The sequence below is a fragment of the Cryptomeria japonica genome, chromosome 7 (assembly GCF_030272615.1).
Source record: "Cryptomeria japonica chromosome 7, Sugi_1.0, whole genome shotgun sequence".
Classification (NCBI taxonomy): Eukaryota; Viridiplantae; Streptophyta; class Pinopsida; order Cupressales; family Cupressaceae; genus Cryptomeria; species Cryptomeria japonica.
In genome coordinates this window covers 51,763,247-51,781,357 of record NC_081411.1, presented here as the reverse complement: position 1 = coordinate 51,781,357, position 18,111 = coordinate 51,763,247, and the positions used below count along the sequence as shown (strand labels likewise).

The 18,111-nt window shown below is 35.5% G+C and overlaps 1 protein-coding gene across 2 annotated transcripts in view; it reads left to right on the top strand.

Annotated features, from left to right (window-relative positions):
* LOC131046468 (2-alkenal reductase (NADP(+)-dependent)-like) overlaps positions 1-18,111 on the top strand; it is a 61,743-nt gene that overhangs the window by 17,234 nt on the left and 26,398 nt on the right. For both annotated transcript variants that reach the window (XM_059209364.1, XM_059209363.1), the window contains exon 2: positions 12,619-12,796. In XM_059209364.1, coding sequence (XP_059065347.1) covers positions 12,619-12,796 — 178 coding nt within the window. The remainder of the gene's footprint in view (positions 1-12,618; positions 12,797-18,111) is intronic.

Below are 18,111 nucleotides of genomic sequence, written 5' to 3'. Positions count from 1 at the left end.
TGATTACTTTGCATACCTTGTCCATTATTTTGCATTTGATCCTAAATAAGGACCTTCTTTGGCTTGGTTCTTCACTAATTGGTTCCTTGATCAAGGTTCTCCTTATCATCAAGTTGTCACCCACTTCTGACTCTAAGGCAACTTCTGATGTTTTGCTACTTGAAGACTCTTCTTGAAGATTTCTCACTCTCCTTTCACCACCATGTGATGATAATCCCTTCTCTGGACACCTATATGCTGGATGACCAAGTTGGTTACAATGGTAACACTTCATTGTTGTAAAGTATGAGGAACCTCTACCTTGGCTACTGGATCTTCCTCTAGAACCAATGTTGGATCGCCTTCCTCTATTGTATCCTCCTCTACTGCTGCCACTATCTTGCTGCTCAGTGAGTTTAGACTCTCCTTGTGCTCTTTTTTCAGAACTCCTTCCTCCAAAGCCTCCCCTTTGGCCTCTATTGTCTTTTCCTCTACCTCTACCCCTATTGTTTCTTGAGTCATGTCTTCTTTTCAGATTTTCCTCCACCTTAAGGGAAATTTGAAAGGTTTTATGGACTGTTTTTGGGCTCATTAGACTGATTTCTTCTTGGATGTTCCACCGTAGACCATTTAGGTACCTAGCAACCTTGAGACTCTCCTCTTCTACCACATGATATCTAAGGCTATGTTTGTGAAACTCCTCCGTGTAGCTACTGACATCAAGATCTTTTTGCCTTAAGTTTTTCCTCTTCCTATGAATTTGCACTTCATAGTCATCAGGGAGATAGACTTCTTTGATTTTGACTAACGGCCCTTTCCAAGAAGAGATGGGTGCTTTGCCCATTTTCTTCCTCTCATCTTGTACAAATTGCCACCATGTGACAGAAGCTCCTCTCATCCTAGACTTGGCTACCTTGACTCTCTAGGCTTCATTTATGCCTTCACACTCAAAGTGGTTCTCCATATCTTCTATCCATTCTAGGACCACTTCTGCCTCCATCTTGCCAGTGAACAATGGCAATCCTTCCAGTGACTTGCCACTCAAGGCCTTCAATACCTTCAAGAAAGGTTCTTTCTCTAAGATAGGATCAGGTTCAGGTATCTTGTCTATCTCTGCCACTTCTTTACCCTTTCCTTCTACTCCTTCCACTTTTACATACACTTCTTCTGCCTTGGTCTCAATATCACCAAGCTTACTCTCCAATCTTTCCAACATTTCCTTTAGGAGCCTATTGTCTTCCTCCTAATCTTTCACTTTCCTTTCTAATTCAGCATTGGTCACCATGTTGTCTCCAACTGACTCTCCTGACAACAAGGACATCAACTATACTATCCCAAATCTTGTACGCTCTGATACCAATTTGATAGGGTTCACCTAGCCTGCTCAACACTTCACTAAGTTGATGTTGCTCAATTTCACCAACTCACCAGGCCTAGTTTCTTTCTAGACCTACAAGTCCTTATCAATCTCTTCTAGGGATTTCTCTTACTCACTCCAAGGTGTTTTCTTCAAGTGTCCTTGCTAGGAACCCTACCAATTTGCTATGTTTCCCATATGCTCAAAGATGGCTTCTTGGCTCAAATTCATCAAAATGCCCTCCAAAGGTCTTGAGATGTTGTAGAGGTGTAGAGGGTTATTCTCTCATGTTTTTAAATGGTTTCAAGGTCCATTTGTGGTTTTTTGTCCAAAGGTTTCTTACCGATTTCAAAAATTGGTCTAGAAAAGGCTACAAGGGAAAGAGCCCAATTAGGCCTCCTAGAACCGGTTTTTGAGGTCCTGGGCTAAAACGATCCAAAGGACCCCCAAAATAAAATGGATTTTCTTCAAATATTCACTCAACCCCAAAGGATTTCAGTGGTTTTAAGCTTCCATCCCTTCTTTGCATACAAAAACCCCAAAATGAGAATTTCAAGGGCTTCTAGGCACTTGACTGGCAACAGCAAGTAAATCTTATCTTTGGACCTTCAAATGGAACTCTTGAGGCTTCATCTTGCACAAGAAGACCTTTACTAACATATTAAAACTCCCAAAAATCTTGGTACTTTCATTTACATTCACCTCTGCATTTGTGCTAACTTTTCATCTTGCCAACTCTAGCCGAGTTGCTCCTGGGCTCGCCTAGAGCAAGATGTTAAAAATAGAAAATGACACTTTCAGACCTTCTCCTTTCATATGTACACTTTACAATGGGTTTCCTACCATGTACCAAAATTTCGTGATGAACACAAAGTGGGATTTTATGGGGCACCCATTTTAGCAAAAACTGCTAATTACAAGCCAAAATTGGCTACTTGTGAATCAAATCACCTAAACAGTAGTAAATGCTAAATAAAAAGATTTAAAATGAACACCCTACCCTAAAAGACACTACTAAACCTCAATCCATCATTGGATTCATGGATTCAATCCATTAAGCCTTCAAAGAATGCAAAAATTGACAAAAACAATGAAAAGTGCAGTCCAAAATCTTGTATTTTGATTATTGCTTCCATAATCCAAGTACACCAACCTTGGTAAACATGTAAGAGAGGGTTTTTATATCCTTCCCACATGTGGAGTCCTCCCATGGATTTTATAAATCCCTAGATTCAACGTGGGACCAATTTCAGGATAAAAAATTGTTATGACAACAAAAGTTGTCATGACAACTTTTTGCAACTTTGCGTTTTTTCCACTTTTGGCCTCTCCAACTCATGAGACCTATTATAAATCATCACATGTGGCATTTCAAACATTCCCAAAACCTATTTATCTCTCTCAAATTATTTTACCAACTTTTGACACCTTTGACCAACAAAAAGGCCAAAAACCTACTCAAACACACTATTTACACAAAAATGCAAACCTAAGTAAAATGAACTCAACCTAGGCCTACATTGACACTAAATACTCACTCTTGGACCCTCGTAGAGTCCTTATTCACCACTGACTTGGCTAGGGTCAGTACAAGCCAAAATTTGCAAAACAAGAAAGATAGGACCTAGGTGCTCCTGCACCACCCCGACTTTCTTTCAGGATTACTGGGACATTGTTAGCTATGATGTCACCAAAGTAGTGCAAGATTTCTTTAAGATGGGGAGATTGCTGAAGAAGATCAATAACACTTACATTTTCCTCATCCCAAAGACCACAAATCCCAGTTGCTTGAAATATTTTCAACCCATAAATCTTTGCAATACCATTTACAAGATAGTCTCCAAGGTCCTTGTTAATAGAATTAAGCCCCTCCTGGTGAAATTTATTAGCCCGTCCCAGAAAGGTTTTGTCCTGGGTTGCCAAATTTTTGATGCTATCATTGCCACTCATGAGATAATCCACTCCATGGATAGAAGCAAAATACCAGGTATGGCTTTTAAACTTGATATATCTAAAGCTTATGACAAGGTTAATTGGGGTTTTCTTTTCAAATCTCTCTTAAAACTGGGCTTTAACAAAAAAGGTGGTGAATATGATTCGAGAATGTGTTACCACGGTCCAGTTCTCGGTTTTGATTAATGGGACTCCTAGGGGCTGCTTCAAAGCAAAAAATGGCATCCGACAGGGTGACCCTCTATCCCCTTATCTTTTTATCATGATAGCTGAAGTATTGAGCAGGAATGTGGCCAACCTGGTCACCAATGGTAGGCTCCAAGGGTTCAAAGTTGCTTCCATGCTTCCCCCATCTAATATTCAAGAGTTCGTGGATGACACCTTCCTATTTGGTAAGTCTTCTATCATGGAGGCTAAAGGGTGGAAGAAATTACTTGCTAACTATGCCAAGGCATCGGGACAATGTATCAACTATGAGAAGAGTAACCTCTTCTTCTTCAACACTCCTAATGTCCTCCAACTTAGAATCCTCTCTATCCTCAGATGCAAGTTGGTGGCTCTTCTGGGGACCTACTTGGGTCCCCCCCTCACAGTCAAGGAAGTTACTCCCACCTTCTGGAACACTATCCTGGAACGTATGCAGAATAAACTAGCTAGATGGAAAGGGAAGTTCCTTAGTAGTGCGGGAAAGCTCCAGCTCCTTGCAGCTTCCCTATAGGGAATTCCTGTGTACTTGCTTTCCATGTTTAAAATATCAGGTGCCATGGGGGAAAAACTTGAGAAAATCCAAAGAACCTTCTTATGGACAGGCCTGGTAGAGAAAAAGCACCTTGCTTTGGTCAATTGGGATAGCGTGTGCTTACCCAAATCAATGGGAGGCTTGGGTATAAGAAAGATAAATACCCTCAATAAGGCGCTAATTGCAAAGATTGGGTGGACCCTGGCTAAAGGTGAGGTGGACTAGTGTAACATCATCAAAGCAAAGTACCTAGACCATGAGCATTTCTATTACAATTTGAGTACAACCAATCTCCCCCAAGGATCCAAGTCATGGAACAACATCCTGAAGAGAAAATTGATTGTAAGAGAAGGACTGAAATGGCAACTGGGAAATGGTAGGAATGTGAGATTCTGGGAATACTTTTGGATAGAGGATAGGCCCTTGGCTAACACCCGTTTCCATCAAATCATGCACCACCTAAAGGGTCACTTGGGGGATTATATTGCGGATTATTTGGAACCAGGAAGAAAATGTTGGAAGGACATTGTCCACGTCTTCAGCAACAGACCTAACCTGGTCCCTCTTGCTTAGGACTTGTAGAGCATTTTGTTGGAAACTAGAATCCCCCTGTCCTCTCATGAAGACATCTTTATCTGGAAAGAGACCCAATCGGGCTCTTTCTCGGTAAAGTCTACTTACAGTCAGCTCTTGAAACCCCCTGCGGATGTTGAGTGCTGGAAGAAAATATGGAACCCTCAACTAATCCCTACAATAAATTTCTTCTGGTGGTTCCTCATGCATGGTAAAACCCTCACTCTGGATAACTTGAAAAAGAGGGGGTTCCATATCCCCAACAGATGCATCTTGTGTAAAGCTAACAAGGAAACTATTGACCACCTATTTGTCCTCTACCACCTTGCTGAACATCTATGGACTAACACTCTTCAGAAATGTGATCTCTATTGGGTCTTCCAGAAGGACATTAAAATTTTTATCTTTGATTGGACCCCCCCTCCCATCACCCCCTCATCATTCAATTATGGAAACAAATACCACCGCACATCTGCTGGGCCTTATGGAGAGAAAGAAACAACAAAATTTTCAAAGACACTGAGACCCCCCCTGATAGCATGGCTCACATTTTCTTTAAGATGATCTCTAAAAACTTAGAGGTGACAAAATTGAAACCCCCCCCTTATCCTCCTAATTGGATAGAGAAATAAATTGTTGAAAAATGGAAGCTCCCCCCTGGTTTTGAAATCTTCAACAACAATGCCAAAAACAAAAGAAGGACGACCAGATGGTCAACCCCTAAATTGCACTGGTTTAAGCTGAATTTTGATGGTTCATCCCAAAGCAATTGTCAAGCGGGGGGTGGTATCATCCGCGATCATTTGGGGAACACTGTAGTAGCTTATGCAGGCAACCTAAAGAACAATACAGTCACTCAAGCTAAAGGAATGGCCCTCCTATGGGGTCTAAAACTGGCCAACTCCATAGGAATTAAACAACTGGAAATTGAAGAAGACTCTCAGATCATTGTGGAATCAATGAAAGGGAACTCATCAGTGGGTTGGAGAGTGGGATCCATTCTGAGCGATGTTAGGAGCCTTCTGGTCAACCTGGAGGACTTCACCATCCGCTATATCTTTAGAGAAGGAAACAAAGTTGTCGATTCCATGGCAGTGCTGGGAAGGCTACAAAACGGCTTACAATGTTGGAGGGACCCCAGTCTGCTGTCGGTCACCACCAAGGTAATCTTGGAAAAGGAAATGGCCTATACCTAGGAAGGGACCGTTTTATCTACCCAAAGATGAAGGAAACCTTCGTTCAAATTTTAAGTTGGCATGGGAATCCCGTCCATTACTATCCCAGATGGCCACGTATCAAAGGCAAGCTGAGTCACCACTACCACAAGCGATGGATTTATGATGACAGTACATACATCGGGAATGATTATTTGATAATTATTACTCGGACAAAGCCAACTGGCGATGATAAAGGCGATGATAGGGAAATGTCAAATCACATTGGCTTGATTGAAGGTTCGCACGTTACGAGTAGATTTTCTATTTTTGATATCTACTCGGAAATAAGAGATAATAATCACTCTGATTATTATGTCCTCTTAGCTCAAGTTCGGCATAGTTATTTTATCAACTCTGCCTTAAGCCTACCTCGGCTCTGCATTTTTTCTGGAAGTCACTTTCAATTTGTTAAGCTGGAGGATTCAAGAATGGGGGGGGACAGGCTCAGACTAGAACCCAATAAAGTGGATGACTTCAAAGTAAAACCGGTGGTGTGGTTTGTCTACTCGGAAGGCGGCATTGATAAATTCATGGAGAATATGAAGGGAAATGACGAAAAACTATCCAAACAATTTGTGACTTCCTGGGAAGACAGAAGGGTGACCATGGGGGGATCTCGTTCAAAATTAATGAAGAGGTTATAGCCCAGGCGACAGGTCTTTCTATGGAAGGAAGGAAATGGAAAAAACAGAGCCGTATTACGGATTCCACTAGCCTTAATCAGTTATTTTGCCAAGGCGAAAACCCTGTCAAGAGGGCGGGCGACTTCAACAGGGAGGAGCTCTCTCACCCGTGGGACGAGGTCTGCTATATCGTGATAAAATATTTTACATTGGAGGGAAGGTATGGCATATTCTATTACTACCATCTCCCTTTCCTAAACCATTTGAGGAATAAAGACTACATTTCCATTATGTTCTTCTTACTGCATTCTATGGATGCTAATGTTAAGGATATAGCTGAAGCTAAGAAAAAAGGGAAAGATTTTCCCATCCTTCACCAAGACCTCATTCTCCACCTGTATAACTTTCACCTCGCCCTCTGCCCACCCCATTCCATCTCTGTCTAGAACGTGACTAATACTAGCCCTTCGACCCACCCTCCTACTATTAATGATGCTAGCTCTCCTCGGCTCCCAGAAATTGGCTCTTGCAGCAAGAAAAACAAAAAACACTCCCCAGAGGAGGGCAAAACTCCCAAGAAAGTCAAAATTCAAGAGATTGACTCTAATATGGAATTTACTAAAGAACAATACCCCCCGTCATTCTAGCAGGATGGCTTCTAAACCCTCGAAAAAATCTCTGAGAGACCCCTCCTCTTTGCATGACACTAGTAATTCGATTCCGACTGATAAAATGGCTCTACCCCATCATAACCTGACCCCTCATCCTGTGAGCTCCACCCGGGTTTCAGAAAGCCCCACATCATCCAAGAGTTTGGAGCCATCAAATTTCCCCTCCCCGACCTTCAAGTTGAAAAAAATGATGGTTGTGGAGGAGGCCAGTAGCGTGAAAGAGGAGGAGGAAACCAACTTGGCGGAGTTGGAGAAAAAAATAGAGGCCCTCTCTGATAATGTGTAGGTGATCACCAGCAGACTGGAGGCGGCGAAGTCCAAGATGCATGATGTTTCCAAATTTGCTCTGAATGTTATGCGATGCTCGGCTACCACTCTGTGCCTCATGCAGGAAAGCACGACTAAAGGGAAAGACAAGGATGATGAGGACTACAAAGCCCTATTCAAATTCCTCACCAAGGAATGGGCTAGAAAGCTACTCCCCAAGAAGAGCCATGGGAAAAAGAAATAATTTTCTGCATGTGGAGGATTACTGGTTTTTTGTCTATGTCTAGTAGCCTTTGGGTGGATAGGGTTAGTTTATGCTTTTGTTTATATTTCTCTGTTTATTGCCCTGCGTGGCAAATGGCTAAAACTCTGATTAGTAATACTTTAACTCTGATAAACTCTCGTAGAATGGTTTTTTTTTTATAGAGGCAAAAGGTTGTTACTTTGTTGATTATTTGCGGATAGTGGTTCTGCCACTGGCCTTTTAGTTGTTCCTATGGGTCAACCCCCTCGTTTTTGGTTGCTTTTAATACCAAAAACAACCACAAGCATCAAAATCTACCTCAAGAGCTCTTGCCCATTGGAAGGTTAAAACAATCTCATGGGTCCTACCCACCACTACATAGATGCCACAAAAAAATTTCGGAAATCTAACATCAAAAGTTTCTTTCGCACATACGTTAAAAATAAATAAATTATAATTATTGCTTACGTATCATTTTGATGGAGCATTATATGGGGATTGATTCGCTTGTTGAAGGGGAACAAATGATATTGATATTTTTTTTAAACTACATTACATAAAATATAAATTATTAATTATATGTTTAATACAAAATATAATGTAAAATAATTATTATGAATATAATATTATTAATATATATTATTGCATCTGATTAATCATCATTATTTTGTATCAATTATAATTGATTATAATTTTTTTTAAATAAATTTGATTTTTATAAAGTTGAGATTTATATTTTTTATGAAAAAAAGTGGTATTAGTAAATTTTTAGGAATGATAGATTTTTGAGGATAAATTTTTTATATTTTAAAAAAAAATGTTCATTTTAAATATTTTTTTAGTTTTTTTACTATTTATAATATTGTAAATAAAAAGATTTTGCTAGATATAAATTTTAACTTTTTTTTATTTTTCAAAATACAGATAATAAAATCAATTATAGGGTTTTGATTCACACTATTTAAATTAAAATAAATATAAATATTTTTTATCAAAAACCTAACTATTGTATGTACTCTTTATATTTATAATTTTTTTTTAAATCATTGTATTTTTAACCCTTTTTTAAAATCATAATTTTTTAATCATTTCAAAATATTAAGAATGACAACAAAATTCCTCTTAATTTCTTATGTAAGTATTCGCCAACTATGTGACACTTGTTTAGCGTAATTAAACTTTATTCTAATTTTTACTATATTAGAACTCTATAAATTATTCTATTTATGAATGGATAAAGCTACTTATTTTTTTCTTCGAAAATTTTGCACCCTATAACTTATTTAAACCCTATATGTCAATGCAACTTATACAAGGATACCCATAACAAGTTTTAAAAAATTTAAATAAAAAATAAACCAACATTATAACAAGTACTTATTTGTATCATAATATTCAAATAAAAGAAAGTTGGACCATTGGTCCACCCATTCACTATCACAACACATGCTTAGTTCCATAATAGCTAATTACTAGTGGTAATTAAGTTATATAATTTCATTTTTTGTACACAAAAATCAAAATAATGTTATCATATTTCAATAATAGCCACGATATAATTCAAAGTCAATCGTTATTTAAGGATTAATTAAACAAATTCCAAGATTAAAATTACTTCTATATATTAAACTTATTTTGGGACGCTGTTAAATTGACTCCAAAATGAGATTATAAAACTTGCGCTAATGACTTTTTTGCAATTTGTAATTTTTCACAAATTTCATATTATTGACTTTTTGTGTCATTTTGAAACTAATTCAACTACGACCGTTATTTTGTACCACCATAAATTTCCACATGACTTAAAAGACACCAAGGATTGATAATTTTTTTTAACTTTATGAAAGAGGTATAAATAAGACAAACTTTCAACCTTATCAACTCTTTAGAACATGATTTTTCTTTAGCAAGGCTTTGTTTTCCTTATGACTAGGGTTTTCAACTTTTTTAAAGGGACTAAGGTGGTTGCAAAATCGTTTATTGGTTCTCCTTTTTTAAGAGTTTGTATAAGATGCCTAGATCGCAGAGGTGGTTGTGAACAAAGATAATTCATGAGGATGCAAACCTTTTATTTTCTCTGAATTGTAGAAAGAATTTGAGAAATTGAGAAGCAGATAGATAAGTCGTCAAGGCGATGGAACGATTATTAACTCTAATGTTTTATTTATATGTAGCATTGGATTTCTTTGTTACATCAAATTATGATAACACTGCATATTTTCATTACTTATATCTATGGAGAAAATCGAAATATTTAGTGAGATTGAATAGTGAATATAGAGTTTCAATTGTCTTTGTATTTGGTTTTCTCATATTTTAAATAAATTCAATATTTCGTTGTCAAACAATTAAAAGCATTTTGTTTTGTAGGTTCGATGTAGGATAAAATTTAGAGATCTTTCAATGATAAAATAGGTTTAATTTTATATTTTAATATAATAATTGTTTTAAAGTAAAATTAATAAGAAAAATAAATTAAAATCAAACAGATAAATTAAAATTGTGACATTTGAAAAATAGATTTGAATTGTACTCTTTTATTGTTTACTATTGTATTGACCAAATGATCTTACGAATGTTATTTTTTATTTGATTCGAGCTCATTCTTAAAAGTTTTTTGAGAATTTTTTATTTGTTATTATTTTTATTATAATTATGCTAATACCTTTGCATTTTTGTTCTAATTTAAATTATTTAAAATTATATTTATATAAAATTGATCGAAGTTAATTTTTTGAGATATAGACTATTTTTTATTTTTAAAACATCAAATTGTTATCTTACTGTTCTTTGTCTCCATTTTGCTAAAACAAGCTACTATTTTGCTTATTGATGAGTGTCATTAAATGATTATCGATTCCCCCTCTCTGTGATGTTTCAATTCTTTCTCCCTTTATTGTCGGTTGTTTCTAGATCCTACTCGGTTAATTGCAACCATAACATCTGACAAAATTCTCAAATCCTTTGTGATTTGATGGATATCTTAGCCCAATCAAAATAGGTCGCGCGAGAGCTAGGGAATGTTTGAAAAATCTGTCTCCACATTTGCTTGGTTCAATTGTCTTCAACAAATCCAATATTGATAGTTAGGAGGTATTTTCCACATGAGAGATGGGTTCTTGTGAACCACTACTCGTGAACACATGGGTCAATGAGTTTGACTAAAAAACTACACAGTTGAACCCTGATAGCAATATCATAGTAAATCCAATATTATCATTAAAGGCATTCAGTCAAATAGATCACAAGGGTTGGTTTGAGAATTGTTTGTAAGATGCCCATACCCTTCTCAAGAATACGCAAGTATAGGGAAAGTGTTGAATCTGCTAAGTTCACTTGCTTGAAAGTGTCTTAATCCATTCATGTTGTACATATCCTTCAATCAATGCGACCAAATTTCAATTAAGCCCTTGTTCAAATATTCACATGTCTTACATTTATTTCCACATTTTTCAAACATAACCACCAGGTTGCAATCATCAAACTAATGCGTTCACATCAATATTTGTGAGCTTGAACTGCCTTGGTTCTGGGGTGTGTGTATCATAAAATGCGGCAATTTGTGTGACAAGATCTGTAAGATTGTTGGTAGGAACTTCTACAATTGATCGACAATGGTAAGTTTTAAATCACACACATTAAACAATAGATTAAACCTAGAGAATGTCAGTGAGAATTTAACACTTTTTATTCTAGAAATCAAACCTTAATATGCATGATTTAAGCTATCCCACAACAGATAAAGAGAAACTAATAAATCAATATTGAAACAAACAAACTGAAAAATATATTTTTAGATGGTGCTCATATCTTGTAAGCCCAGATGCTTGTACCACATGTTCATCAGAATTTTATAAATTAGTCCTAGGCCTCCAGAAATTTATTAACCACTCATATTCATATTGAATCATCATTTTTTCTCCAATTGCTTCATTCAACTTACCATACCTTAAAAATAATTCATCTCCTCGGTCTTGGCTACATAATCTAATGGATCACCAAAGAGACTACCATATCTTATGCTTAGCTTCCACATAAGTTTTAGTCAATTTGATCACAATATAATTATCCCATTCTAATTTATGAACATGCTTCAACTTTCGTTAGGTTTTCACCTATGATCAAAACTATTAGCAATGAAACCATGACATGTATCATACATTAGAACTTTATATTAATTTACAATCATAGTTTTCTTCAATGTTTTTTATTTAGAAATGTATTTGTACATCATGATTAATATTTATAAATTTATAATTAAAAATCTATGTTTAAATTTTCATGACAATAAATTTTCGAAATTGAATATGCAATTAAGTTTTTAAATTATGTTAACAATTCAAAATATTTAAGTCATTGACCATCCATCTCTATTTGATCAAAACCTATTTTTATGTTTCTTTGCAAGTTATATAATATATTCTCAAGAAGGAAACATCCAAATACACTATTTAGATTTCAAATAATTTTATAAAAGACATGAAAATGAAAAAAAGGTATTTAGCATATAATCAATGATTACATAACTAAAAATACTATAAAATATATACAACACACAAACTATGAACATAACAAAATATCAATTGTAATATCACTATGGTTTTTCAAGATGTTTCAAGGATGAGAGATGGGTATATTTTGTATGTCTATGTAATGCAAGACCTTTAGAGCATTGACATATTGAGGATCCATGGATACAAGATTATTAGAAGTGAAAATTTATGCATATGAATTCTTTCTCTTGATCACATAAATTAAAAAGGACATTGTATGCTAGATTATGAGGTTTTAAAACTCTATGTCGTATCCTTTATAATTACAAGGACACATAATTTTAGTAGTCAAAATGATAAATAATCCTTGCAATTTGTAAGTAGAAATTAGAAAGGAAAGCATACTTTTTCACGAGTATTTTTAAAAATAAATTAGAATTGTAGAAATTTTAAGAATGTTGAAACTATAATTTGATATAGTTATTGATTTTTCTTTATATAGGTTTTACAAGGTTTTGCAGTTGCTAAAGTGATACTTTCAAATCATCCAAATTTTAAAGAGGGCGATTTGGTATCTGGAATGTCTGGGTGGGAAGATTATAGCATAATACCAAAGGGAAATAACTTAACAAAGATCTCATCAATTGATTTACCACTTTCATATTTTGTGGGAATTCTAGGTATGTAATCTATTTTCTCAAATCTATATACTATTTTCATATCTATTTCTTTTTCAAATAGTATCTTTGCCTAGAAAACTTAAGAGTTTTGTCCATATATTTATTGAAGAAAGTTATGTAGGTATTTTTAATCTTAATTTATAACTTTTTTAATTCCACATTGTTTCTTAAATAGTTTTATTTATTTATTTACTTTGACACCACCAAATCTTTAAAACATTTTAGAGAGTCAAGAAAATGTAGTATAATACACTAAAATATTAATATACCATTGGTTTTATTTCTTTTAATTAGAAGAGATTAATTGTTTATTTTTACATCCATGATTATTAAGTAGCTTATAATCGACTATATCTTACAATAAAAATTAAAGATTTTTTATCCATTTACTTTGAAATAAGGATGCAAGACTTAAATATTATTCTCATAAAATATTAGATTTTTAGACTAGATATATTCAATGTAGTCTTCTTGATAATAAGAAACAAATTCCTAAACCAAGGTGCTTTGGAGTTGAAATAATATGTTTGTATAGATGTTAGGTACAAGAAACAATAATGCGTAAAATGATGAATTTATAGATAAAAAGGTCCACAAATAGCCTTTTTCACCTTTTTCTATTGTTAACATTAATTTTAGGTAGAAACATATGGTGAGGGAAGAAGAAAAAACATTCATATTCACGTGTGATTGTCGAGTTGGCAAGACTCACATAAGAATTAGATAATTAGAAGGCCTTTGTATAATAATTGCATATGCATAAAATAAATTGTATTTAAATAATAATAATTTTAATTAATAAATAAATATATACATATTATGTAGGAATTTGTTAGAGAGAAGGTATCTATCATTTTACTTTTGATAGTTTAAGTATGTATTATTCCTAGTGATAGGTTAATGAATTAAATTAAAGAAGTCAATTGATGTTAAGTTGCAATCTTTGGAATGATTATGTTACTTTAGTAAATACATGTATATATGAATAAAATAATATTGAAATATTTTTGTGTGCAACTCTTTAATCTTATAATGATGCATTATTTTTAACATACCTTTTGATTGATTGAAAGGATGTTTATAATTATTTTGCAAATATAAGAATACTATTTCAAGGACATATGCTTTAGTAGTGAGATTGGAAAAGTAGATTCAAGATCAAGATAGGCAATGAGAAGGTCAAAATTTTGTCTATACTTGAGTGATTGACCAAATAAGAAATTGATAGTATTGTTTTGGCTTAAAATGAAACATAGATAAAAAAGAAATACCTTAATTCAAAATGTAAATGTGTATAAATTTACCTCTCAACAATAAGTAAACTATTGCCTAACATTTAAACTACATGAGTATAAGGATTTGTATTCTTAAACTCATCATCATATTATATTATATATTTTATTATGAGATGAGGAAGTTACATATCCTTAGTAAATAGATAATTGATGAGTTAAATTTGGCATTGTTATTTAGCTACTAAGATTATGATATTTTATAAATTTCAGAATGAATTATTATTATTTTCCTAAAAATATTAAAGATAAAAACTATTCAGTTTTCAAAAAGATATAGGTTTCTTAATGCATAATTAAAGACATTACAACTGGAAAAAACTTGATTTAATAGATGTTAACTTCTCTACTTTTCTCGAACTTCTTAGATTATGGGAAGTTTGAGCAGGAACCTGGGCGGGCGACCTTCCCCTTCGATTTTGACGAATCTGCAGGGGAGTGTTGCAAATGCTGGCACTCAAGGATAGCAGGTGGGTGAAAAGACTGAGAGCGATCAGGGTGACAACATAGTTTCTGAAGATGGGGACCCACATAAGGTGGGGATTCCTGATGACCTTGGAAAGGGACCTCATGATGTGGGGGGGTAGAGTAAACCTTGGGCCTCCCTCTTTGATATCAAACCTGGTGGTAAGTCGGCTTTCCCTCCTACTAATAGTATTTTGAATCTGGCTTCTGGGTGTTTTGCGATTGTTGTCCCTAATTCTATGATTGATCAAAATATCTCTGTTATGGCTTTATCATTAGTTGGAAAATTTATGGGTGCTAGGCCTAATATTGATGTTGTTAGATCTTTCGCTAAGAGGAGATGGCGCCTGAAAGGGTAGATTGAAATAACAACTATGGCTAAAGGGTTTTTCTCCTTTGCCTTCTCTTGTGACGAAGACTTGTCTGATGTTCTTTGTGGAGGCCCTTGGGTTACTGGGAAGACTTTGTTGGCTTTGAAGCATTGGTCCCCTAATCTACATCTGAATGATGGTATTTTTGGTTCTGCCCCTGTTTGGGTTAGATTGCCTTGTTTTTCCTTGGAGTTCTAGCATGAGGATGTATTTAAGGGTTTGGCTAGCTTGTTTGGGGAACTTCTTTCTGTTGACTCAATGACGATAGCTAGGAAAAGAATGGTTTATGCACTGATTTGCATTTGTATTAATCAATATACTGATCTCCTGTCCTCGGTGGATATCATTTCTAGGTTGGGAAAATGGACCCAGCCAATTGAGTTTGAGACTATGCCTTTTGTTTGTTTTAAATGTAAAAAATCTAGGAATTGGGCTAAAAAATATCCTATGTAGATTAATAAGGTTGTTGCCTCCCCTAAAGAAAATTATGGATGCAACAATGGCCCGCATAAGTAGATTTGGAGAGAAAAAAATGTCAACGATGGCTCAAAATGAAGATGGTAGTATTGAGAACCTGAAGGAATCTGAATCTTCTAGTCCGGTTTAATTAGAGCAAGATGGAGATACTGATGTTATCAAGACTACATTGCAAGCCCAACAGGAGGAGAGATCTGATATGGCAAAAGGTAATATTGAGGATGATTCTGGTTATACAGAGCGTTTTGTTAAAGATGGTCATATGCTTAACCTAGTTATTCAATAGCTTGAGGAAGGAGAAATTGAGGCTGGACTTAATGATGTTAGAGCTTCTTTTTCCAGTCCTAAGAGCATGGAAAAGGAGGATCGGAATGAGATTGTGAATTGCATGTACTCTCAATTTGAGGAGAATGTGAAGTCTACCTATCCTGCAGAGGAGAGTTCCCCTCTCCCCCAAAACTTGTTGGAGGAAAATCAGAGGGAGTTTGGTAGTGGGAGCGATCCATTAAAATCAAGGAAAGAGAATCACTTGCTGACCCAAGAGGATGTGAGGGGTGAAGCTCCGTCTATCCAAGTTGAGAAAAATAAATCTAAGAAGGTTGGAAGGACTATTGTGGTTCCACATGTTGGTGTTTCTACAAGGCAGAAACATAAAGCTGATACTGGTACACCGAATATCACTTATGGTAGAAAATCTACTAAATGGTTGAGAGAGAAAAAATGCAGGTGTAACTTGGTGGATGGTAGTCCAAGGACCATCTATGAGGTTTGTTCCCCTCGTAAAAAATGAAATTTATTTCTTGGAACATACGAGGACTTAATGCGCCCCATACACAAGATATAGTTCGTAACATGATTAGGGATCATAAGCTAGATATTGTCCTTATACAAGAAACTAAAATGATTAGGGAAAAGGTGGAAAATCTGAAGTTTTTCAAGCATTGTGGGGTTGTTGGTAGTAGCTCGGAAGGTGCTTTGGGTGGGACTACTATTTTTTAGAATTTGAATTACATAAAGGGTGAAAGCTTGGATGTTGATTCCAATTTGGTTTCTGTTAGATTTCAGCATATTAGAGATGATTTTTCTTGGGTTCTCTCTAATATCTATGCTCCCAACTCTAAAGCAGCTGGGAATAAGTTTTGGAAGAAACTAGAGGTTCATCGCTCCAAGCACTGTGTTAGTTCCCCCGCAATTATTTTCCTTTGAATGTTCATACTCGCGGGTTGCCTTTTGTGCCTTTCTCTTTTGTCAGGTCATTTGTTTTCCCTCGTACTTGAACCATTAAACTTTTTTGTCAAAAAGTTCAATAGGTTCAAGGTTCAAAGCGTGTTTTGTAAAAGAGTCATTTGTGGTCTTTGTTGTCGTGTGAACAAGTGCACTTTTGTTTGTGGTCTTTGAATTTTTGAACCCGTTGAACCAAATCTCAAGCAGTTCAAAAGGTTCAAGGTTCCAAATGCCTTTTGTGAGTCACGACAATGTATTGTTATTTAACGAGCGTGGGTCCATATGTTTTAAGTTGATATGCAGCCTTGAACCTTGATCAAAATCTCAAGTAGTTCAAAAGGTTCAAGGTTCATGTTTAATAGTCCTTATTGTTGCTCATTCCCAGTGTTGTTGTGTGCTTCGCTCACTCACTGTTATATCACTTAAATGAACTTGTACCGTTGAACTTTTTGTCAAAAGGTTCAAATGGTTCAAGGTTCATGGGTTCATTTCAAAATTAACTCTAAGGATTTTTGGTGAAAATAAAAGTGGTGCAACAAGAAGGAATATTCTCTTTTCAGTAGTTTAAAATTATAAATATGGAAAGTAATCATGAGTGCATCGAGCTACTTGTGTGGAAGTGATGGATAATTAAGAAGGTGTTAGAGTTTTGTCATTTCACCGTTACTTTGCACACTTGGGTAAATCATGATGAAGCGTGTGTGTGGCTTTATAGATATTTTCCCGTTTGATTGAAGGAAATGTGTGTGAAGTTATTTCCATAATTGAGAGGGTTGTAGCTGCCATACTTGAGTAAATTGGAGGTGCTGAAGGTAAAACCAACTCTATTCTCTGAAAGAATTTCCAGTTTTCATGGTGGTAATGGGTAAGTTCAGTTGATTCCTCCTAAGTTGTGTTTCTTTAAGTTCTGAGGTTTTATCAATATAGAAAAGGAAAATCTCTAAATTGTTGGGGTAGGATACTGTCTTGTTTTTAGAATTTCTTGGTTAAGGGAGTAGATAGGCAATATGAGGCCAATGCTGCCAAAGCTTGGTCGGACCTCATGTCTAGTGAGTATTTTACCAGAGCTAGAAGACACCTCCTTGGTTCATGTCGATTTAGGGTATTTCCTAGAAAGAGCCAAGAACTGGCCTCAAATCGGGTCATTGATGGAGAAAATAGTGAAAAGAAGTCTTGTGGAAGCTGTTGCATTTCCGCTTGCCACACCGTGTCTGGATTTAGTGATGGCTTGCATGAACCGATATGACACAGAGAATAGATGCATCATAACTAGTAATGGTGAGCTTCTGGTCAAAATCAACAAAGAAACAGTAATGGCGACAATGGGAATTCCACATAAGGATGAATATGAGGACTGGACTATAGGGAACTCGTATGCCTACTTTTCAGAAAAGAAGTGTGGTTGCTAGGAATTGGCTCCTAAAAGTTCAAAAAGGAGGGTCACGGCTACCAAAACTCCTGACCAGAGAGCACTTCATCATAGAAG